The 26,002-nt window shown below is 45.8% G+C and overlaps 1 protein-coding gene across 1 annotated transcript; it reads left to right on the top strand.

Moving 5' to 3' along the window:
• Window positions 1-302: 302 nt before the first annotated feature.
• On the top strand, window positions 303-18,397 carry GP2 (glycoprotein 2). The gene is made up of 11 exons (XM_027613030.2): window positions 303-408; window positions 1,635-1,761; window positions 5,717-6,103; window positions 6,975-7,085; window positions 9,236-9,447; window positions 9,937-10,085; window positions 11,279-11,524; window positions 12,582-12,744; window positions 13,598-13,682; window positions 14,935-14,979; window positions 17,871-18,397. The coding sequence occupies exons 2-11, from the start codon at window positions 1,662-1,664 to the stop codon at window positions 17,927-17,929; spliced, it is 1,557 nt and encodes a 518-aa protein (XP_027468831.1). The 5' UTR covers window positions 303-408; window positions 1,635-1,661; the 3' UTR covers window positions 17,930-18,397.
• Window positions 18,398-26,002: the final 7,605 nt, after the last annotated feature.

Raw genomic sequence — 26,002 nt, 5'->3', positions numbered from 1 at the left:
CTAGCCCCAAGTGGAGTGGCATCCAGACAGAAGCAGAAGTGTTCTAAGATTAGCTAAGAACACAAGGTACAATTGGAAATCTATTGTGCAAACAGTGCCTGTTTGATTTCTCTCACTTCCCTTTGGGTGTTAAGCTCCCTTCTGATTAGTGTTTGGTTTCTGGTAATAAATATGGCACCAGCTTCACTGGTTTATCGAGGGGTGCATTCTTCCGCTATTTTCTGTGGTAAATCACTTATCTTACCTACGCCCAACAAGACCAATGTATACCTGGGAGATTAACCCCAGTCCTATCTGGGCACCAATCATGGAGAGCCACGTGGGTAGGAAACTTCAATAAAAGTATGGTACACAGCAGGCTTTCCCACAGCTGACCAGAAGAGGACAGCTCTGTGTTCTTATCCCAAGGTAAGTCCTATTGCAAGCCCCAGCAGGCTTTTCTTCCAATCTTGGGGGCTCCCCCACTGCCCTTGACCCACTGGGATGTGCTAGGGTTGTTTGTTTCTGGAAACTTTCAGAACTATCAGCCCGGTCAAGTGCTCCACATGTCACTCTGTGTCCAGCTCCACCATGATTCCAGCCATCTGCTGGCTACTCCAGGTCTAAAGATGCCCCTTCACCCTGTCCCTCCTCCAGGAACATAGGCACCTACTTGGGATCTCATCCCTAAGAATTACCAGCCCTGGGTGCTCTCTCCTAACATATTCATGGTATCCCCTCCAGAAACAGATGTCTAGCTTGAGTCTTCCAGAGGCTTTAAGAAGTCATCAACGATTTGCCCGTTGGAGGGAAGTTTCCCAGAAGAGGGACTGTTACTAATTTGAGTGTTGGCAGGCTCTTCACAGCTCTTTGTTTCTGCCCTCCGCATCCCCATTTACTTATTCATTATTGCTCAGACCTTTATTGAGCACCCCTTGTGTGCCAGACACCATGCTAGGAGCAAGCAATGGGGGCACAGTCTGACATGGTCCCACCCTCACAGGAAATCTGTATGCATCTAGGACACTTCAGGAGTCTTTTAGGACAGTGCCCAATACACCAGAACTAAGAAAGCAGCTGTTACTTTTGTCTGTAGACATTCATAGCACTGTAACTTTCCCTCTATCCAGTCTCCCAGAGCCTATACCCCTACTTGAGTCGAAACCAACCTGAGGGATTCTAGGACATCCTGCAGTGCCAGCCAGCTCTAAGCTTACCTTTGGTTTTCTTGCTGTCAATCTCATCCCCTTGGCAAGCCTCCTACCCTCACTACCCCACCTCCTCTCTGCAAGTCACACCTGCTTTAAAACAATACAGCCCTTCACGAAAGAAGTCATGGGTCCGTTTCTGCAAACATGGGCCTGTGGCCTTAAGCAAGCTATTTAACTTCCAGCATAGTGCCTGCATGTAGGAGGAGCTCAGTCAATATTTCTGGGATTAATATGCTCTGAGTCTCATCTCCCTCTTTATCTGTAAATGGGAGCAAGAATAGTACCTTCCCTGGCGGGGGGTTCAGAGCCTTAAATGAGCTAACGTATCCGAGGGCCTGAGTACAAGTCATGGTGCTGAACTGATGTGAATTCCCTTCTTAAGCTTATCCCCAGAGGAATGACCTCTGTCACCCTCATTGTATCTGAGTCTCTCCCTTCCCCTAGCTGCATGGAGAGTCTGCATGCTGCTGAATGACCTGCACATCTCAGCTTATGGAAAGGATGGGCTCTTATGTCTTGTGGCTGGCCTTGGCCTCCTGCATTCTGACCCTGGCATCTACAGAACAGCAAGGTGTGTGCTCTGCTTACCTGCCATCTCATATGCCCCGTAATACCTGGGGAGAGGGGGAGCGCAGAGAAGGCAGTTCAGGGTCAGTGAGGGGAACAGGGACATGTCTAAAGCGAAGACTGAGCAGCTAGAAGTCAAGGGGTGGAAGATGAGGGAAACTACAGCCATAAACTCTCAAAGAGCCAAATCGGAAATCCCCCCTGCAAGGACCATGGCGTCGGTTAACGTAACTTCCCATGCCCAGAATATGTGCAGCTCAGAGAGCCCAGATTCATGGGGACGTGAATCACCTAGTCACTCTGTGCCCTCGCTTTGGCAAGCACCTTCTCCTTCATCTGAAGGCTTGCTCATATGTAAAAAGAGAGGACTAGAGGTACTGATCTCTCGGTGATCATTTCAAAGATCTGCGGACTGGGCATCTTAGATGCTTGTAGGAAGGGTCCTCAGGCTTAACACCAGGCTGAAATTTCTGCCTGTGTCACCTGTGGAGGGGGCTGTGGGGAGGGGAAGGAGGGACTCAGCTCATGGCCTCCCTTGGGAAAACACAGTGTGTGTGCAGGAAATAATCCAAGAACAACAAGTACAGTGACTCCTTTCCTTAAAATAAGTACATACGTAAGCAAGGCTTGAAAATCTCTTTTTCAAAAAAGTCCCTCTAACGTGTATTACAAGAATGTGATCCTGTGTGTGTACCTGGTCCATAATTCAGGCATTCACATTGTTCAATAAATCAGAACTGGAGAAGAGAACCAGCATGAACTCCTATGAGGTCTCAGGGGCTGTGTTTGGCATTTTATACTTATTATCTCATTTAATCCTCTAGCAATGCTTTAGGGCTTTATTTCTCTAAAACGGGGGATACATCCTGAGAGGAGTACAGTGGTTCATGGCAAACTCTTAAAGAATTTTTTAATGGCTATGTATATTTTTTCATGCGTATTAGAAATGTGTAACTAAAAGGGGAACCCTCCTACACTGTTGGTGGGAATGCAAGCTGGTGCAGCCACTCTGGAAAACAGTATGGAGGTTCCTCAAAAAGTTGAAAATAGAGCTACCCTATGACCCAGCAATTGCACTACTGGGTATTTACCCCAAAGATACAAATGTAGTGATCCAAAGGGATCATGCACCATCAAACATGCACCAATGTTTTTAGCAGCAATGTCCACAAGAACCAAACTATGGAAAGAGTCTAGATGTCCATCAACAGATGAATGGATAAAGAAGATGTGATACACACACACACACACACACACACACACACACACACACACAGACACACAATGGAATATTATGTAGCCATCAAAAAATGAAATCTTGCCATTTGCAATGATGTGGATGGAACTACAGGGTATTATGCTAAGCTAAATAAGTCAATCAGAGAAAGACAAGTATCATATGATCTCACTGATATGTGGAATTTGAGAAACAAGACAGAGGATCATAGGAGAGGGGAGGGAAAAACGAAACAAGACAAAACCAGAGAGGAAGACAAACCATAAGAGACTCTTAATCTCAGGAAACAAACTGAGGGTTGCTGGAGTGGAGGGGGCTGGGAGGGATGGGGTGGCTGGGTGATGGACACTGGGGAGGGTATGTGCTATGGTGAGCGCTGTGAATTGTGTAAGACTGATGAATCACAGACCTGTACCCCTGAAACAAAAATATATTATATGTTAATTAAAAAAAATGTGTAACTAGTATATCATACCTATGGTATCACAGATATTATTCCTTAAGATGAAACAAATTTATAGAGAGTCATTGAAAGAAACATATAAAGTAGATAATTGGACGGGGGACACAGATGTGGCAAACATTGTGACTTGAGGCTTAGGAATGGAGGGAGTTTGGGAACCACTAACTTGCAGGTGTTGTTTTGCAGACGAGTCTCAGGGGAGTCAAACCACCTGTCAAGGTCATCCTTGATGACCTAAATCCAGCAGGTGTGGAGCTGGATTTAAACCCAGACTGACCAATCCACCCCTTCACTTCTCAGCCTCCTCATAGATCATAGTTCCTGAATCTGTTAAAAACCATGAGATCGGGGCGCCTGGGTGGCTCAGTTGGTTAAGCGACTGCCTTCGGCTCGGGTCATGATCCCGGGATCCTGGGATCGAGTCCCACATCGGGCTCCCGGCTCAGTGGGGAGCCTGCTTCTCCCTCTGACTCTCTCCCCCCTCATGCTGTTTCTCTCTTGCTCTCTCTCTAATAAATAAATAAAATCTTAAAAAAAAAAAAAAAACCAAAAAAAAAAAACCATGAGATCGGGGCGCCTGGGTGGCTCAGTTAGTTAAGTGTCTGTCTTTGGCTCTGGTCATGATCCCAGGATCCTGAGATAGAACCCCACATCGGGCTCCCTGCTCAGTGGGGAATCTGCTTCTTCCTCTCCCTCTACCCCTCCCCCCAACTCCTGCGCTCTCACTCTCACTCAAATAAATAAATAAAATCTTAAAAACAAAAACAAAAACAAAAAACATGATATCAAGGGCTCCTGGGTGGCTCAGTCGGTTAAGAGGCCAACTCTTGATTTCGGCTCAGGTCATGCTTTCAGGGTGGTGGGATCGAGCCTTGCATGGGGCTCTGTACTTAGCAGGGAGTCTGCTTGAGATTCTCTCCCTTCCCCTCTCCCTCCGTCCCTCTCTTCTCCTCTCTCTCTCAAAAATAAATAAATAAATCTAAAAAAAAAAAAAAAGCCCCATGAGATGAGCAAAATCAGAAATGGTCCTGTTAGAGCAGTGGTTCTCCACTGGGGGTGATTTGGGCAATGCTTGGAGATAACTTCCAGGAGGAAGGAACTACGGGAATCTAATGAGAAGGGCCCAGGAAAGCTGCTAAACATCCTGCAATGCATGGGACAGCCACCCACAACACAGAATTATCCAGCCCCAAACATCAGTAGGGCTCAGGTTGAGAAATCTTGTGTTAGATCTATACCTATTAATAGGGGGTAATGTCTATGATGTATTAAGTAAAATATGTAAGTGGGAAAAAAAGTTGTACAGCATTAAACCCATTTTTAAAAATCCCTATATTTTAAACATATGCATAGAAAGAGTCTGAAGACTATACAGCAAATTTATGGTTACTTCTAGGGATGGAATGGGCTTATGACAACTTTCATTTCTACTTTATTCATTTTAATGACCTTTGAGGTTTTTCCAGTGAGCCTGTATTATATTTATAATACATTGGTCAGACAGGACCACAGTGTATGGTTACAGAGGGGAGCACTGCACAACTCGAGAGCCAGAGAGAGTGCACTGAGTTCAATGTGAAGGATGCCCCCTTGGAATTGTGCAGGGTGGAGACCTCGGTGTTCTTTTTTTTAAAAAGATTTATTTATTTATTTATTTAATTGACAGAAAGAGAGAGACAGCGAGAGAGGGAATACAAGCAGGGGGAGTGGGAGAGGGAGAAGCAGGCTTCCCGCTGAGCAGGGAGCCCAATGTGGGGCTCGATCCCAGGACCCTGGGATCATGACCTGAGCCGAAGGCAGACGCTTAACGACTGAGCCACCCAGGCACCCCGCCCTTGGTGTTCTTAATGCCTACAAAATATCACACACAAAGTCCTCATTATTATTCTGACCCTAAGATGATGAAGGCCAACATGTAATGAATGGGTTGTGTGCCTCATTTCTTCATTGGGGTCCTTAAGCACCTTCAAAAATCAAAACAGAGTGTGTGGGGGGCATCTGGGTGGCTCAGTGGCTTAAGCATCCAACTCTTGATTTCCGCTCAGGTCATGATCCAAAGTCGTGAGATCAAGCCCCATGCTGGGCTCTGCACTGAGTGTGGAGCCTGATTGAGATTCTCTCCCTCTCTCTGTCTGCCTGCCCCCTCCCACTCTAAAACAAAACAAAATGAGAGTGTGTGTGTATGTGTGGAGGGGGACGGTTAAAATCCTGTGGGCTCTGAGGATGCTCAGTAAACCCAAGCGCACTGTTGCTTTCCAGATGACAGAAACTCCACCCTCATTCGTTCCTATGACCCCTGCCAGAATTACACCCGCCTGGATGAACCCTCACGGAGTATGGAGTACACAGGACAGGGCCAGCTGTGTGACAGGGACAAGAATGGATGGTACCGCTTTGTGGGAGACGGAGGAGTGAGGTTGCCAGAGACCTGTGTCCCAATGTACCGATGCCAGACAGATGCCCCTATGTGGCTGAATGGGACTCACCCCACCCTGGAGGAGGGCATTGTCACCCGCACCGCTTGTGCCCACTGGAGCGGCAACTGCTGTCTCTGGAAGAGCAAGGTGCTGGTGAAGGCCTGCCCAGGCGAGTTCCATGTGTACCAGCTGCAGGGCACCCCCAAGTGTAGTCTGAGGTACTGCACAGGTGAGCGGCAGAGAGCCGGGGATGGCTGGGGGGTGGGGCCCCCTGGTGAGGAGCCCAGGCATCAGCAGTGAGTGAGGCAGATCGGGAGACTAAGCGGAATGGCCTGGACTCAGCTTCCGCGTGTTACTGCCCAGTGGGGATGTCACCCAAGGTTGCTGGGCCTTCCAACATTTCAAGGAAAGCCAGAAATTCAGAGTTGAGGGCAAAATCTCCTGATATAAATATATATCTCCATATGTGTAGCATGATATGAAGAACACAAGCTCATTCAGATTTAGATCCCATTTGGGCAGTTTAATTTACCTCTCTGAGCTTTAGTTTTCTGATCTGAAAAAATGGATGATGGCAAAAGTCACAGCCAATGCATAGTGTCCCTGCTCCAATCCAAAGTGCTTTAGACTAGGAACTCATTTAATGCTCTCACCAGCCTCATGAGATACAGGTACTATATAACTACACCTGATGAGAGGTCTGGGGCACAGAGAGGTTAAGCAGCTGTCCCAATGTCACAGAGCAGGAACATGACAGAGCTGGGATTTGAACCCAGACACTCTAGTTCCATGATCTATATACCTAACCATTATGCTACCCAGTTTCATACACTTACCATGAGAACTGAATGAGCTAATTTGTGGAAAGTCCTCAAACAGTGTCTGCCACGTAGTAAGCGTTAGGATGGCAGCCTCTGGGTTCTCACTTCACTGGACTGGGAATCAGAAAATCTGAGTTTGAGACTTGACCCTTCCACTATGTATCGCACACCCTTGCAGCAGGACTTCCGGGCCCTGGTAGAATGACAGAGTTGGCCTTGGTGTCCTCAGATCGCTTTGTTCTGCATTCTAATCCCCTTCCTCTGTGCCTCACCCTGGAGACCCCTACACTGTGAAGAACGAGTGTGAGAATGCCTGCCGCCCGGAGGAAGAATGCAGCTTTCTCAATGGCACCTGGGACTGTTACTGCAGACAGGACCTCAACAGCTCTGGTGAGTGGCTCAGCAGGTCTGGGCAGTGGGAACGATGCTGGTCTGAGCAGGCAAGGCAGCAAGGAGGGAGTTGCAGAGGGTCAGGACAAGGTGTGGACCAGAGTCAGTGGGGATGGAACTGAGGTCAGGGAAAAGGTTCTCAAAGCCATCTGCAAGGATGGGAGAGCAGGGATGGAACAAACTGCCAGGTCAGTCTTTGGATCGCAGCCTCAGGAAGCAGCTCTGGCATGGGTGAGCTTGGCCCATGAGGGACAAAGGTACTGAGGACAAGAACTCTGCAAACGTGGGAGCTGCATTCAAATATCTGCAGAGTCTACATGTGAGGACATGTACAGACTCCTATGCCAGTCCTGAATTTGCGACGTAGTAGCTCTCTGGGGCCTGGGACAAGGCACCTAGACTTTCTGAGCCTTAATGTCCTCATCTGTAAATGGGACTAAGATAATAGTAAAAATAAGCACCATACAGGGCAAGCAGTCCAAATGGGCAGGCTTTTGAGGTGATAAGGTTCTTGTCCCAGGACGTAAACAAGCAGAGGCACATGACTAATGGGTACAGATGCCATAAACAAGCCCTAAGCCCTGGATGGGGGTTGAATGAATTTCCCAATGAGATTATTTCCTTCCCTCCTAGAATTCTAATTAGGGCCTTTGACTCTTGCCCTTGGCATAAGCATGCCTTCCTCTGAGCACACTCCTAGTCCCTGTGGAAAAGAAAGTGTTCTAGACAGTGGGGCAAGAACAAGCATGTGTTTGGAGAACTGGGCTGCAGTGTGGACCAAGTGGTGCTTGGGTGTGCCTAGCAGGAGCGGGCTAGGGATGAGGGGAAGGACTGGAAGGAAACAACCCTGCTCTCCATGAAGGCTCTTTCTGCTCATTGGGTAGACAAGCCCCCAGAGGCTCGGGGTGGTCTCCCAGGATTTGGGCCATCACAGAATCAGATGTTGGGATTTCAAGGATGCTCTTCCTATACCTGGAGACTCCAAGGGCATCCTTGGCAGGTCCTCTCTGATTGGGTGGGCGGGTGGCCTGCCTCGAGTCTTCATGACTGAGTGGCTATTCAGCAAGTCCCCATTGCTTCCAGGCACAACCCAATTGTGATCTGGCTTTTGCTTACTTCTCCATCTCTCACACTCCACCCCCGCCCATTCTAAGTTCCTGTACCTCTGAGCTCCGCATCTCTGTAAACACACCATCCTCTCTCCCATCACCACACTTTTGCCTCTGCTGTTCCCTTAGCCAGGGGTGCCCCTCACTTGCCCTATGCACCTGCAAAACTCCTACTCCCGACCAAGTTCCAGCCCTCGGTGAATCCTTCCCTGACATAACTGACAGATTCAGATATACCTTCTTGTGTTTCCCTCTGCACCTAGAACTTACTTGGTTAGTACTTTCATCATACTGCACCTTAATAAGCTGTTGACATGCTGATTCTGACACAAGACCAAGCTGGGTCCATGTTTTCTTTATTTTTGTGTTGAATGTGCCTCGCACATGGAGAAGGTGGTTAGTAAATGTATTTGAATCAATGCATTCATGAATACAATCAAAATGGTATTTCTTTTCATTTACTATCCACCCCCCTATCAGAATGTTAGCTCCATAAATAAGGGTGGGGATTTTGTCAGTTTTGACAAACGCTGTATCCCCAGTACCTAGAACAGTACAGACAATAAATGCCCAAGATGCATTTGATGAATAAATGCTGAACAAATGAATGGAATGAATCAGTGAATGAACGAATGAATGAAAGAAATGAGCACTGGCTTTGAACCTAGTCAGATGCGCTGGCTTCACAAAGCCAGGGAGTAGGAGTAGTATATACCTACCCTTGATTCTAATCTGGAATGCAGGATAGTCCTGCTTCTCTAGAGACCCCGATCCCCAGAGACCCTGATCCCCAATCCCCAAGACATGAAAGGCCTCTCTATACCTGCACATAGGATGCTTAGAAATCTGGGACCAGGGGCTTTTTTGCCAACCTCACCCACTACAAGCCTAGGTGTGAATCCCACCTAGGTCTCAGGCCCCTATTAGTCTACCCAACTCCCCAGTGGATATGATGGCTTTTCCAAAGGGCAGGGAATGTGGGCTCTGCCCACTGCTTCCAGAGCCCTGTCTACTCCACCTATCCCCTTCTCAACTTTTCAGATGTCCACAGTTTGCAGCCTCAGCTGAACTGTGGAGCTCAGGAGATCAGGGTGTCACTGGACAAGTGTCAGCTGGGAGGCCTGGGTTTTGGGGACAAGGTCATTGCCTACCTGCGAGACTGGAACTGCAACAGCATCACGCAAAGAGAGGAGAGAAACTGGATATCTGTGACTAGCCCTACTGAGGCTAGGGCCTGCGGAAACATTCTGGAGGTGAATGGTGTTTACACCACTGCTGCCAGAGGGTGGGGAGTTGGGCTGTGGAGCTATCTCAGTAGCTATGAGACCTTAGACAAGTCACTTAGCCTCTCTGGGCCTCTAGTAATATGTGAGATTACACATGTTGGTTCACATAAAGAGCTTAGAACAGGTTTGCTGCTTGAGCTCAATAAATGTAAGCTATGATAATGATTATTTTAATTAGGGGTGATGTGGGAGGGGTCAACATGGGAGCAAGCATGGTGGTTGCTGACTGTCCCCAAGGGCCAAAAATTACTGTTCTAGTTTTTGATCTGGGATTCTCACTCCCCTTCCCATAAGGCATTAGAGCCACTAAAGGGAAGAGGCCCACATGCTTCCTGGAGATCAGAAGGCAGGGTGGCAGGATGATGGAGAGCATCAACCTTGCAGTCAGGCAGGCCTGAGTTCTAGATATACCTGCACACACATAAACATATATGTGGTCTTGTTTTTATGCCAAAGAGAAATGGAACCCATGCCATCTACAAAAACACCCTCTCCGTGGCCAATGAGTTCATCATCAGAGACACCATCCTCAACATCAATTTCCAGTGTGCCTACCCACTGGACATGAAAGTCAGCCTCCAAACTGCCCTGCAGCCCATTGTAAGGTACAGCACTGACCCTTGCCCTTTGATCTATAACCCTGACACTGATCACATTCACTTCAGGCAAAGCTTAAGATGTCCTCAGATTGCTGCCTACCTCCTACAGGAGCTCTCACTCTTTCCATCATTCATCTGCAAATATTTGTTGATCACAGATTAATGTTCAGCATGCACAAGGCAGACACAGAATATTTTGTGGCTATTAAAGATTATTATTAAGAAGCAATGCAGCAACATGAAATAATGTTAATTAAATATGCTAAGGAACAAAAACACACCACGGTTTCATTTATCTTGAGGAAGACAGGAATTAAGCAACTAATTATACCAATCATTATTTACAAGCGAGATGAGTGCAATGTGGGAGAAGCACAGGGTGCTGTGGGATCAGGGAACAAGGGTCCCTGATCTAATCTTCGTGGGGTGGGGATAGTGGGAGCAGGAAGGCTTCCCCGCAGATGTGGGATTTAAGCCAGGATCAGCTTTGATTGGATAAACAGCACCCTCAATTCACTAGAAGTAGAACCAAGTAGCAATTTGGGTGGGGATCCATTTGAAAGAGGCTTTCATCTATTTTGGTCACTACTGTCTCCCTGTGGAATGGATTCCTCAGCATTTAGATGCCAATAGACTTGCTGGGGGATTTTCCGAGGGTGTCAGAACTCCATGGTGCCCTTTCCATCCCCTCATTGCCTCCTGGGCTCACAGAGTAGCATAATTAGGACTAGTAATTTTCTAGTTCAGTGGTTTTCAGACTGTATTGTGTTGGGGCCCCAAGTTTCATAGTAAATAAAAATTAAAGCCATTCCTCTTTTAAAATGGATGTTTCACTGGATGATTCCCTGGTAGAGGGAGGAGAACTGCTGCTAAAAACGGTGAGCCCACGGGACTGATCCCATTGTACAGGGGGGAAGACAGAGGTGTGCACTTGCAGTTATTCTGTGAGTGAAGGAGATATGAGTGATCTGTGAGGCAGGGAGAATGGGTGGAGATCCCAGAGACACACTCGTCTGCTTGTCAAGTTTAGTGCCTAGCAGATACTAAATGCTTGATTTAAATGGGTGATTGAATAGTTCCTTTAGGAACCAAAGATGTGCCTTCACCTTCATAGCTTCACACAAGGGCAGGGCTGGATTTATTTTGTTCTCACTGGTGGAACCCTAACGTTTCCACTCTTACGGCTTTCCTCTTCTCAGTTCTCTGAACATCAGTGTGGACGGGGATGGAGAGTTCACTGTCAGGATGGCCCTGTTCCAAGACCAGAACTACACATCTCCTTACGAAGGGGCCGTAGCTCTTCTGACTGTTGAATCCATGCTCTATGTGGGAGCCATCTTGGAGAGAGGGGACACCTCCCGGTTTAACCTGTTGTTGAGGAACTGCTATGCCACACCTACCAAAGACAAGACTGACCCTGTGAAATATTTCATCATCAGAAACGGGTAACGGGCAACTCTGGGTTATCTTTTGGCCTGAAAAGGATTTTGGGGGGCAGAAAGATCACCACGGCCCTGCCTGGCAGTTGTGTAAACTGGCTTACCTCTTCTGGAAAATAATTTGGCATTACATATCATGACCATACTTTTGACCCAGGAATATTACTCCTGACGTTTTAGCCTAAAGCATTAATACAAAATAGGTCAGCAAGCTAAAGAAATGCCAATTATTTTTCATTTCAGTATCCTTTATAACTTTGGAAATAGGTTCACAGTTCAAAAATAGAGATCCATTAAGTAATGATGGGCTATTATACAGATACTAACACTGACTAATCAACATGAAAATGGCATGATAAGTGTTATGAGACAAAATATCATTGACATTGCTAACTGGCAAAAACAAAGGGAAAAGGCATATCCATAGATCATGATTCAAACCATGGTAAGTAACAATATTAGCTAATATTTATCATTGAGATTAGTTATGTGCCATGCACTGTGTCACTAAATGCTCACATCAACCCCAGGAGGTACGGATTACTGTCTCCGCACTACAGACAAGAAAAGTGAGGCTCAGACAGGTTAAGTCATCTGCTAATGATATTTAGCTAGAAAGTGGTTCTGGCTGGAATCTGAAGCAGTCTATTTCACCTCAGAGACTGCACCCCACAAAACTGAAACCACATGGGCTGATGAATAAATGTCTTAGAGGGGGTGCCTGGGTGGCTCAGTTCGTTAAGCATCTGCCTTTGGCTCAGGTCATGATCTCAGGGTCCTGGGATCGAGCCCCACATCGGGCTCTGTGCGCAGTGGGAAGTCTGCTTCTCCTTCTCCCTCTGCCCTCCTCACCCCACATGCTCTCTCTCTGTCTCAAAAAAATAAACCTCTTGGAGGAAACCCGGAGGAATGAAAGTCTATGTCAGGATGGAGGGAATCAGGGAACTCTTTAATTCTCTGTGATGATGTTTTTATACTGGATACAGACTAAAGATACAGCCAAGGGCCTCAGGTCCCTTGAGCTGTTCTAAAAGTTAGACCCTTGCCCCTGTCACCCTCCCAGCTGCCCAAATCAATATGATTCCACCATCCGTGTGGAGGAGAATGGGGTGTCCTCAGAAAGCCGGTTCTCAGTTCAGATGTTCATGTTTGCTGGAAATTATGACCTAGTTTTCCTGCATTGTGAGATTCATCTCTGCGATTCCCTTAATGAACAGTGCCAGCCGGTGAGTAACTCTTTAGAGTGAACTATTCAGAGTTTCATATGGGGCCTGGTACCTGGTAGTCTCACCATATATATTTATTGGAATTATGGATGAATGGAAAGGAGGGAGGGAGGGGAAGAAAGAAGGAGGAGAAGAAAGAAAAAAGGATGAATGGATGGACATTCAATCTCCAAAAAGCCCATGTGTATATAATTATATACAGGAAGCAGATTAGACAAAGGAGCCTGCCCACTAAGTTTCCTGGGCACAAGACATATTTCGAATGATTTCATAATAGTTGACCTTTTAAGTGCTTATTCCATGTCAGGAATTGCACTAAAACTTTCATATGCCTTATCTAATTAAATTCTCACAACAACCCTTGAAGTAGATTCTTTTATTGACCTCATGGTACAGATGAGGACACTGAGCTTCAGAGAGGTCTTCCGCCCAAGGGCAACACGGCTAGAAAACATCAGAGCTGGGAGGTAATTCCAGTGTCCATGCTCTTAACCCCTGTTTGGTACTGCCTGCTAGTAGTTGGCATTTGTTGAGTGCTGACTATGTGCCTGGGTGTTACAGACACATTCATTTTTACCTTTACAACCAAGAAGGTATTACTTAATAGTAATAGAGAGGTGAAGTCATTAGTCCCAAATTAGACAGCTAGAAGAGAGTGGAGATGAGATTCAAACCCATGTTTGTTTGACTTGACAGGAAGAATTTTCTAGACTGAGAAAACCACAGCCTCAGAGTCAGGGCCACATGATGGGTGGGGTCCCATTCTTGGGCCAGATTCTTGTCCCATTGCAGGGACAGCCTGGATAGGAACTGTGACTTTAAATTTTGATATGAGATTTCTCCATCCCCACAGTCTTGCTCAAGAAGTCAACTCCGCAGTGAAGTAGTGGCTATCAATCCAGCCCAGGTTCTAGATTTGGGACCCATCACTCGGAGAGGTGAGTGGCTAACTTCTGGTGAGAAGGCCAACTGGTCAAGTTCTGACAGTTAACCACAGATGCCTGGGGTCACCACCCTAACAACCTAGAGCCTTTTCTGCCTCCTCACTGCAGCCCCCACCAGTGAATCTATCTTTCCATGAGGTGCTTTGGGTAATAATAATAGCACTTGCCATTTGTGCTGAGCCTCCTATGTGCTAGAGACCAGGCTAAGCTTTCAGTATCCATCAAATCCCTTCATTCTCCCGACTGAGTCCGTTTTACAGGCAAGAAACTGAAGTTTGGAGGGATTAAGTGGCTCACCCCAATCACTCAGCTCATGAGGAGCTGGAGTTAGAATTGAACCCAGCTCAGACTGATTCCACAGCATATGTCCTTTCCCTTATTCCTCCTGCCAGGTCCCCTTACCTCAGCCCCTTTTGGGTGAGGTCTAGGTTCTAACCCAACTTTGTTTTCTGGTGAATGACTGTTTTTCAAAATCCAGTTATAATATTCTGGGGCATGATGTAGGGGAAGCTTTCTAACTGTCCCACAAATGCTTATCCATCCTACCCATGGGTTAGCACTACTGTGGTGGTTTTTATTCCTGCTGGAATGGAGGAGTCAAAAAACCCAGAAGAATGAAAGCAATTTTTTTTTGTCCTAAAGAAATTAGGACGCAGTAATGCTAGTAACAACAGCAATGACAGTAATAGTAATAACCCATGTGGCTGGCACCATACAAAACATTTATATGCATCATCACATGGAAGGCTCACAACAGCCGAAGGAGGTAAGCACTATTTCCACTTCCATTCTCCAGGTGAGTAAACTGAGGCTGTCTTGTAAAAAAGGCTTTGCCCTGAGTTGTCCTGCCTCTTTACTGAGCCCTCAACTTGAAGCTTCATGTGGTATCACAGAGTAGTTGGAGGGTTAGGAACTTTCATTTTGGAATCAGAGAGATGGAGGTTCAAATCCCAGCTTTACTACCTACAACAAGGTCAACTTAGCCTTGGTCAACTGAGCCTCAGTCTTCTCATCTGTTGAATGGGGACACAAATATTTTCCTCATAAATCTGCTGGAAGAACTAAGTTTCAAATGCATGAAATGGGCTTAGAAATGGAACTGCTAAATAAAAGACACCTCAACAGTGTGGGTGGCCAGGTCAGTGGCCATGGTGGCCGGGTCCAGGAGGACTTGGAGCAGCTATGGCCACAGTGCCAGTTACAGGCACATGACTGAGGAAACCTTCACCTCTGCTCTTGTCCCCAGGCACTCCATCTCTTGGCGTCGTGAACGGAACCCCCAGCTCTGCAGGTACATCATTATCTCCTGCCTCTCCCGCTGCCCTCCCTCCCAACCCTCTCTTCTTCCTCTTTTCAATTCAGTGCACATTGATTTAGCCTGTGCTGGTGACTATGGACACTGAAATGAATCAGTTCCAAGTGTGGTTCTTGAGATGCTCATAGTCTAGTGCAGGGGCCAGTCATTTAACAATAAATACTTACTGGGTGCCTACCATGTGCCAGGCATCATTTTAGATCCTGCAGATATAATAGTGAACAGGATACACCAGGTGCCTGCCCTCATGGAGCTTATGTTACAGTGTGGGAAACAGGCAATAAAAAGTTAACAAGATAATTTAGAAAGAAAAGAGGGTGATATGATAGAAAGTTACCAACATGGGTAATAACGTCTCACATGTAAATGAAGTCCAGAGGCAAGCAATCCAGGGCTCCTGGGGTGGCACCACAAGGTCACCAAGAATCAAGTTCTTTTAAGCTCTTCCCGTCCACGTTCTTCATCCTCACGGTCCAAGATGGCAGCCAGAGCTCCAATCTTCATATCTAGTTAGCAGGATGGAAGGAATATGGAAAAAGTCACAGAGTGTTAAGGAACATTCCTGGAAGCTGAAACCTTATACTTCCACTTACATCTCATTGGCCAAAGCTTAGTCACACCTGGCTGCAAAGGAAGCTGGGAAATGTAATCTTTATTCTGGGTGGCCATGTCCTGAACCAATGTTTGATGGTTCTATTTATAAGGCAAGAAGGAAAAATAAATATCAGAATGGGTAAATGGCCAGAAAAATGTTCAGAGGAGGTGATATTTGAATGCAATGAGAAAAAGGAACCAGGTTTGCAAATAATAAAGGAACAAGCCCTATAGGGGAATGAACAATTGCAAAAATGAGACAGTCATATAAGCAAATAAATCACAAGCAAGTAGATAGTGTGGCAGGGGCACAAAGAAGAGTAATTAACTGTACTGGAAAAGGTCAGGCAAGAATTTCAGCAGATGGCAACATCTGAATGGGGTTTTGGTGGGTGACCTGGAGTTTAACAGGGAGACCAATCCAAGAAATGTATTTTGGACCAAAGGGAAAGCAATGCTACTAAGATTTTACTGCCCCCTCTTCCCAATACACAGATGACCTATATTGGTGAACGCACACCATGAAAAAGTTCTTTCCATCCTTAATTCTCCAGTTAGAGAACAGCCTAAAAGTTTCCAAATAAGGTCAAGATGGCCTCTCCACACTTAGTGCTAATATTCAGACAATGCTCAGAAAAGTAGCGCTCATCAGAGAGAGAGGTTAGAGCTCAGACTAAAAGGAGCTTGAGAGCAGACCTCACGTCTCGTTCACTTCTCCCAATATTTCAGGTTAGCGCAGTGCCTGCAGCAGCCTGATTTCCCAGTAGAGTTTGCCAAACTGACTAATTTCTAGAGTTGGCAGTGGATTCTGGAGCCTTCTGGAAGAAAAGAGGAGCAATCTTATGTGGAATGAGACCACCACAAGAGGGCACTTATGGTGTTCATTGTTTGCTATCTCCCAGAAACATGTTTGACGTTTTAAAATTAACTGAACATCAGCCTGTGTTTCAAAAATACAAACTGGTTGTCATACACTAATATTTCAAAAAAATTATGATATTCTTCACTTCCTTCTAGGACATCAACAAGTTACTTTGAAATTTGTGGGATGGAAAAAAAGTTATAATCTTGTAGTACAGTGGGAGGGGGTACACATGCCTCCCCAAGGCCCCCAAATACAAGGCATCTATCACCCAGGATCCACACCCTTCATTAACACTGAGTATATGGTCATTTTCAGAGGAGATATGATCCCAACCCTCCCAGATCTTAGAGTCTAATATTCAAAACTGACACTTATATGGTGTTTATTATGTGCCAGGCACTGTTCTAAATGCTTGATATGAATTTACTCACTTAAGCCTTACAAAAGTCACATGAAGTAGGAACTGCTTGTGATATTTCAATTTTGCATACAGATAAACTCAGTCATGGTGAGATGGTGAGGCTCAGTAACTTGCCTGGGCCTGCACAACTAGTTGTAGAGCTATGATTCTTTTTTCAAGATTTTATTTATTTATTTGACAGAGAGAGAGTGTGCACAAGTGAGGGGGAGAGGGAGAGGGAGAAGCAGACTCTCTGCTGAGCAGGGAGCCCGATGCAGGGCTCGATCCCAGGACCCTGAGATCATGACCTGAGCCAAAGGCAGACGCTTAACTGACTGAGCCACCCAGGCACCTCTAGAGCTGGGATTCTAAGCTAAGAAGTCAGGCTTCAGAGGTTTATTAACCTCTGTGTCTTTCTGCCTCTTTAGTATTAGCATAAGTAATGTTAGCTGCTATGACAAACAATCCTCAACTTTCTGTGCCTTTACACAATAGTTTATTTCCCACTAAATCACTGGGGGATGCAGTTCTGTGCTTTGCAGTCATTAGGAAGTCAGGCTCTTACCTTCTGGTAACTTCTGGCAACTCCACTGTCCCCGGCAAGTCCTCTGCTGGATCCTTGGCATCTGGTCCCTGGATGGTGGATGAGAGAGAATGGAAAATTATGTAGGAGGTTTTAAGGACCAGGTCTAGAAATGGCATGTATAATTTTTACCCATATTCCACTGGCCAGATTCAATCATGTGATCTCACCTACCTGCAAAGGAGGCTGGGGGAAAATTGCCTTCCAATGTGCCCAAAGGAATATGAAAAGTGTTTGATGATTAGATAGCTTTGGCCTCTACCACATGACCCCTTTGCCACTTCCCAGGGGCTGTAACCTAGAAACAGATATTAAGGATACTTTGCCTGTCTTGTCCTTGTAAGGTAGAGGATAGAAAGGCTAGCTTGCTTTGGCTGTTGAGTTACAAAGCCCAACACTTGACAGACATCTCTCTTATATTTCAGGGTTCCTGGTGGCCTGGCCCATGCTTCTCCTGCCTGTGCTCCTGGCTGGGTTGTTCTGAGAGCTCAGATGAGCAACTGGCCTTGAAGCTCATGTTCTTCCCTCTGGCGATGGCTTCCAGTCACCATCGGCTATGCTGGTTCTCTCTCCAAATCCACGTAGACAATCTTGGTGTTTATAGACTCTGGGCCAGGCTTGGTTTGGGGAAAGGGAAGATATTTCCCTTGCTCAAACACTCTCTGTGCCTGTATATCCCTCTTTTTCTCATGGTGGGGCCCTGTTGGCCTGGCCTGGCCTGACTTCCTCATTTATTAGCAGGATCTTGGAGCCAGAATTGCTCCGTGCTTCTGTGGCTCCAGCCTTGACCAAAAATGTATCATGTGTTAGTCCGTAACTCCAGGGAAGTGGGGCTGTGTCATTGGGCGGTGCGGGGGAGAAAGGGGATGAGCTTGTAAAAAAAGGCACCTCCCATGGTTCCTTCCCAAGTACCCCCTGTTCTTACTGCTGATGAATTGAACAGACTGATCCTTGCTTTAATCTGTGTCCTCTGATGTATTTCCGTCATGGTCTCAATAGTGCCCATGGGAATAAGTTGTAAAGGGTCCACTTTTGGAGACTCTACTCCAGGGAAGACTGGTCCCATTGCTCCCCTGTCCCCCACCATACCGTAGACATGCTTTGATGTGCCTAGGAGTAGGCAAAAACCTACCCTAGGACCCAAATGCTGGAGGAACCTGCTTGATTTGGATGCAGAGATGCTGTCACTCCAGAATATACCTCTAGCTGTGAATAGTAGTGCACTTGCTCTGAAGTAAGCAAGAAGTCCCAGTGGAAAATGGCTGTGTCGATCCTGCCATGGGGATATAGCAGCAGCGCCTGAGGGATGAGTGAAGTCCCTTTCTGGAAACCTCTGATGGGCCCTCATAAAACACTCCACAAAGATGCCACAAAGAGAGAATGCTTCCCCTTCCCATAGCTATACACAAGGCCCCTCCAAGTTGGCCTCAGGAAAAAACGATCAGATCAGGACCAGGCCACAGGGGAGTGGAGCCTGTTTATCTGCCAGGAGGAGGACTTTCCAAAGTGCTCTCATGTTCAGAGATAGTGTGGTTGCAAGAAACAGAAACCCACTCTAATTAAATCAGGCAAAAGGAGAATTATCAGAATATAGGAGCAAAATGTCCAAGAACAGAAGATACAACCTGGCTGTAAAGGAAAACCACCAGAAACCAAGGTTTGTCTGTCTTTCCATCTGTCAGTCTTCCCAAAACCACACAGCCTTTACATCTGCTTATCTTTGTGTGTCTTCTTTATTCCCCCCTGCACTGAAACTAGCTCTTCCTGTTCATTCATCATGGCTTAATTAAATATGGACATTGAAGCTTCATCTCACTTCCTAATTCAGGGGCCACAGACCAACTAGCACTTGGTATCCTACATTCAAATTGTACAGGGAAGAATGTGATTTCCCTGTTTGGTCAGAATGCTTCCCTTGGTCTAAACATCTTAGGGCAGGTGAGTGGCCTCATCTAATGCAAACATAGCCAATGGGGCCAACCTGAGGAGGCAGGTCTCGAACACATGGCAGTGTTTCTTGGATAGACGCCCCAAAGGTCTACTCTAATAGTGACTTTTTATTTTTCTATTTTATTTATTTATTTGACAGAGAAAGACACAGCGAGAGAGGGAACATAAGCAGGGGGAGTGGGAGAGGGAGAAGCGGGCCTCCCGCAGAGCAGGGAGCCCGACGTGGGGCTTGATCCCAGGACCCTGGGATCACGACCTGAGCCAAAGGCAGATGCCCAATGACTGAGCCATCCAGGCGCCCCTAATAGTGACTTTTTTTTTTAAATTTTTTATTGTTATGTTAATCACCATACATTACATCATTAGTTTTTGATGCAGTGTTCCATGATTCATTGTTTGGGCATAACACCCAGTGCTCCACACAGAATGTGCCCTCTTTAATACCCATCACCAGGCTAACCCATCCCCCACTCCCCTCCCCTCTAGAACCCTCAGTTTGTTTTTTCAGAGTCCATCGTCTCTCATGGTTCGTCTCCCCCTCCGACTTCCTCCCCTTCATTCTTCCCCTCCTGCTATCTTCTTCTTTTTCTTTTTTCTTAACATATATTGCATTATTTGTTTCAGAAGTACCGATCTGTGATTCAACAGTCTTGCACAATTCTAATAGTGACTTTTTAAAGAGAATTTCTTGGGAGGAATTGCTTCTTGTTTCCCAGTAAGTCAGGGGATTCAAAGTTATTACATTTCAAGGGAGGGGTACACTGGGAATGCCCCTGAAAGACAAGTCAGGGGCCCTAACCTCTTCCCTTCTCTGAGGTTCATCTTCTCCCTCTTATAGAATAAAGGGGCTGGACTAGAACAAGATTCTCTAATATTTATAGTGGAACCCTTTCTTTAAATACAGTTCTACATGAATACCCAATATGTAGACATTAAATACAAATAGACTCTTGTTGACGTCAGGTAGGGGGCTTAGCTCTCCCATCGGTGATTCCCTCATCCTCCAGCTCTCAAAGAAACCCCATGATAACCCATAGGGTTACGGAGGGCAAAGTTCTGGAACTCCCTGGGACATATCACATCTGATATCTCTTCCAGTGTAAAGCACATGGGATTCTACTTAACCAGAGCCAACCCTGGCTGTCTAACTATGTATGTGTGTATCTATCCACCCATCCACCATCCATCCATCACAAACTCCCCTACGTTACCTACCCCCCTTGCTCTCTCCACCTATCTACCTATATATTTATAATCTACCTAGCTAGTTACAGCTTTTTGTTTTCTGCAGACGGGCATACTATATAACAATCTCTGAATGTCCAGGCCACTTTATTCATTTGGGCAACACTAATCTGCTGAGCAATTGTTACATCCCAGATCTAAGGGCCCGGGCACAATAATGAACGAAACATAGTCCCTGCCTTTAGAGGCTCACAATCTGGTGCAACACAAACACACACAAAGGCACTCGTGCGCAGGTCACATTCAAGTATGCATACCCCCTGACCCTCAGACACAGGAGTCATAAACACATACCAACCTCATGTGCCCAAAGACATTTCCACACACAGAGATTCTCACCAGGGCCCTCAGGCCTAGTCACGTATTTATTGCCATGAATCACTTAGTTAACAGCTAACATTTTTAGCCTGTCCTATGCACCAAGCATTATTCTAAGTGCATTATGGGCAATGCAACATTCCACCCTCCCCTTAGATATTGAAGGTAGGAACTACTATTATTCCCAGTTTAGAGATGAGTAACCAAGCCTTAAAGAAGGCAATTACTCACCTAAGGACCTATAGCTTTTATTTTTTTTAAATACTTATTTATTTGATAGAAAGAGACACAGCGAGAGAGGGAACACAAGCAGGGGGAGTGGGAGAGAGAGAAGCAGGCCTCCAGCCGAGCAGGGACCCCGATGTGGGGCTTGATCCCAGGACTCTGGGATCATGACCTGAGGCAAAGGCAGACGCTTAACGACTGAGGACCTATAGCTTTTAAATGATGGATTCAGGGCTTGGGCCTTGGTAGCCTGTATTTGGAGGATATGCTTTAATAGACACTGTATTCTGCCTCTGTTTACACACAAAGGCCCCCTATAGACAGGAGGCACTCATTTTCATACACATGCCACCATCCACACATGCACCTGCTTGCATACAGGCACATGGGAACACATACATATGCAGTGACACGTGTGGACATACATTTGCCAACACAGAGGCCCTCACACATACACAGGCACTGACATTCATGGATACACAGATGCTAGCATGCACGCTAATCTATGCATGGTCATTTAGATGCAGACACATATACCTTAGTACAGAAAAAAACACATTCTATGCTACACACACACGTACACACACTCATAGATACAGAAACATATGCATACATACCTATAAGACACAGGACCTGGATCCCACTCCCCAAGGCCAGGACTCTGACCATGTCTCCTCTCCCATTAGCTTTCCTCTCCTCCTTCCCCTAGTCCTGCCCAGATGGGCACTGGGACAAGAAGTCCAAACCAGGGGGCACAGTGAAAATAGACTCGGGACCCAGCATCTGAGAGTTCTGGACTAAAAGGACGAAAGAGAAAATGAGAAAGGACCTGACCCACAATCAGGGAAACTGGCATCTCTCTTCTGGGGGAGCACCTAGAAGCAGCAGGTGGAAGATGCAAGGAGGGTAGGCAGCCCTGCTCTCCAGCAGCTTAAGGTCTGCTTGGGAAACCAGGGCATACACATTCTAGGCAGCCAAAGCTAAACAGTGTGACATCAGGACAGACATTGCTGCAAGATGTGGAAAAGGGAGAAGTCCACCCTTCCCTCTGGAGAAGAGGGAAGGATCTGTCCCACGGAGTTTAGTCCCTTCACTTTCCAGATGGAAACGGAGATCCAGAAAAGACAAGTGGGATATTCATTCTTAATCCTATAAAGGATCCTCTAAGATGTGCTGTCACCAGGTGGGCATAAGATGGGGAGAAAGGGGACCCCTGAAAGCTGGTCATCTAAAAGAGATTTGCAATGGGGGTCACAGAGGATAAGTTCCACCCAACCTAACTCATTTCATAATCTCTCCTCACCCCTTCTTCTTCTTCTTCAAACTCTTCCCCCCAAAAAGGCTAGAAATCACCCTTTTGCTTTCCTTTCTCATCAAAGAAGATTCTCCTTTCTAAAACTTTACTAAATCCATCCACTTTTCTTCAACCGCACTGACCCTGGTCATCTCTAAACTAATGTCCTCTCTCACCTAAGTGATGTAATAGCTTCCCAGGTGGGCTTTCTCCAGTCTCACCCCTCCCAACCCATTCTCTACCCAAAAGCTAGTGAGCATTTACAGCAAGCTCACTTCTCTCTTTATATCCCTCCAGCAGCTCTTAACCTTGTGTCTGATGAGGTTGGCCTGCTAGAGGGCAGACAAAATCCTCCACAGCTGAGCCACGACTGTTCTCTTCAGCTTCAGATCTTACTTACACTTAACTTACCCCTTTCATACCTCATGTTTCAGCTGCCCTGAATTTTCACAGTTCCCTGACTCGTCGTAGTTCACACTGCTCTGCCTTCTCCTGTGCTCTTCTTGCTGCGCAGAAGGCCCTTTCCCCCAGGGATGACATCCCTAATCAGCCCTCGGGTTGTTTCTCCTGTGAAGCCATCCTAACTCTCCTCCCTGGCCTAGATCTGATCGCACTCCTCTTGTGACCCCTTCTCTACAGAACCTTATTATCACATGCACCATCTGCATCTGAAATGATCTATTTTACATCTGCCTTCCATCCCCCACCCTAGACTGTTAGTTCCTTGAGGACAGGGGCTTTGCCATATTCAAATATTACTGGCTGACTGAATGAAGACACAGGCTGCACTCTTCTTTACTCCTTTACTTCCAATATAATCACACTGTCATCTATCAGGAGAGAAGGGAACCACTTAATTGCAGAAATAAAAGAGACTTTCTCACCTGGATAATCATGATGAAAGGACCAAATCAGAAGCTGAGACAAGATTTCTTGGCTCTCTCCCAGACTCTCACCCCATCCCATTGTCAGCTGATCTTACAAAGGGTTGCTTTCCTTCCCCCTTTAGTTCCCATCTTCCTTGGCCTCAGGGGAGTATTGACTGAAAGTTTGGGTGCTTTTTCTTCTTTTTTTTCATTGAGGAGGGCTCTAACGGAGCTGATAGAGTGGTTATTGGTGGGGAGTAAATTGAGAGAACTCAAAAGTAATCACTACTTAGCAGCCGGGGGAAAAAACAAAAAAGCAAAACAAAACCTGTAAAGAGCTTGGGAGACTGTTGACCTTAAAAGTAAAACAGCTAGTAATTTACCAGCGAAATGGGCTTATTCAGGAATAGCAGAGGAATTGCAATTAAGGACATGGCGAGCTATGGCAAACCCAAGGCAAGGGGGGAGATCAAAGGAGAGGAAATAAGAAAAGGAGGAAGTTGGGAGGGGCTGCTTTGAAACATTGGAGGAAAGTGAGAATCAGGGTGGTGATGGTTCCTCATTGGCTGAGTTGTGGTATTTTCTCATTGGCTGAGTTTGTTGCTGAGCAGGGAGACATTCTTCCTCCTGATGGAGCAGTAAAGTATAGGCTTCTTCCTATACTCTAGGAATGCAAGATATATCTCTCCTGTTAGGGTCACAATTGAGGACAGTGGTAGGGCATTAAGAGCTCTCCCTTCTGGTCTCCTGATTCCATTTAAAATGAGGTCTCCTTTACTCAGTTTCACACGACTAAGTCCAGAATTTAATGCATATCACAGCTGCAGGGGGAGGGGAAACATAACTTTACCTCTATACTTCTAGATTCTTGGCTGAGACAATTCCCCTCAATAAAAAAAAGAAGTATTAACAGGAGAAACACAGAAGTTTAATAACATGTATACTTCCTGTATACATGGGTACCCAGGAAAACTGAGTAATTCTCTGATATGGCTCAAACCATCACTTTTTTAAAAAGATTTATTTATTTATTTATGAATTTATTTATTTGAGAGAGAGAGCGCGCAGGTGTGCTGTGTGCGCATGAGTGGGGGGGAAGGGCAAGGGAGAAGCGGGGAGAGAGCCGCAGACTTCCTGCTGAGCACAGAGCCCAACGAAGGCCCTGAGATCATGACCTGAGCCAAAATGAAGAGTCCGATGCTCAACTGACTGAGCCATCCAGGCACGCTGAAACCATCACTTTTAAATATCATCTCCAGCTAAAGACAAAAGAACATATTATGGGTGGGGAGTTGGCTATGGGAAGTTACCAAGAAAAGTACAGTAAACAAGGGTAAGTTTGTTATGCAGATTTAACTCTTTGCCTTCCCCACTGATAAGAGTTGCTGGAGATTTAGAGTCGTCCTCTTTGACACAGAGAGGGAGACACCCTTTCAAACGGAGATTTCCCTTATAAGTGTTAATGTCTTACATAAAGGGTAACTTCTACTCAGTTTTTAGAGTTGCTTCTGTGTCTGCATTTTTTATCTTTAAAAAAATAAATAACTAGCTCAAAATAATCCTTATGCCAAAAAGGCATATTTTGAGGTGGCAAATTCTGTTCCCCTTCACAGCCAATCAGCAATCAAATCTTAGAAAGTCACAGAGAGGGACTTGAAGCATAGAAAGCATTTGTTGTGGATTCCATCTTAAAATACCAGACTCTGGGAACCCCTGTCTGAGAGAGGAATTAGTTTTGTTTCATAGAAGACTTTAATGTGGCGATTTGGGTTTGCAGGGAAAGGGAGGGGTCTGGTTGTACACATTTCATTTCAATGCCTAAACCTGGCTCCAAATTCATTGAGAAGAGCTACAATTTTAAAGGGCAGAACTCTTTAGCTCTGGGTCCCAAACTACCCACGCAAACACTCCCATTCCTTATATTTCACAATGGGAGTGAGTAGGTAGGTTGCTAGAGAAATAAAGGAGATGGAGGATGTGAAGTATCCTCTGTATGCAATGCATGAAGTAGCATACAGAGGATAACTGCAGCATTATCATCATTATCATCACCACCTACTGTTTTTCCCATTCTAATGTATTAAGCTGCTTCTAACATCTCTTTATTTGCCCTTTTTTTTTCTTTTTTGAAAGAGAGGGAGGGGGGAGGGGCAGAGGGAAAGAGAATCTTAAGCAGGGCTTGATCTCAGGACCCTGAGGTCATGACCTGAGCCGAAATAGAGAGTCAGATGCTTAACCGACTGAGCCACGCAGGTGCCCCTCTTCAATTTTCCCTCTTACCCCTTAGATGTGACCAAGAAGAGACCATTTTTTAGAATCTTTGTGTTTGCCAGAAACAGGACTCTGGGGAGCATGTGGAAGGGACCATCCCCTCCCTCAGCACATGGAATAATATTTTATGAGCACTTAATATGTGTAAACCAGTGCACCAAACACTTTACATTTATTATCTAACTTAATCCCCGCAATAATCCTTTGAGATAGGTGATGTTCCCACTTCACAGAGGAAAAAACTGAGGCACAAAGGGGTTTAAGATGCCCTTCAACATCATATAGATAGCAAATGCCTGTCATTTACTCAGTGCATATAGGTGAGTCAGCACTTCCAATTTCACATTTTACAGATGAAGAAGGTGTGATTAAGGAACATTACATAACT

The sequence above is a fragment of the Zalophus californianus genome, chromosome 10 (genome assembly GCF_009762305.2).
Source record: "Zalophus californianus isolate mZalCal1 chromosome 10, mZalCal1.pri.v2, whole genome shotgun sequence".
In the NCBI taxonomy this organism is placed as follows: Eukaryota; Metazoa; Chordata; class Mammalia; order Carnivora; family Otariidae; genus Zalophus; species Zalophus californianus.
Note: the sequence above shows the minus strand (reverse complement) of the source record. Positions and strands in the feature narration are given on the sequence as shown.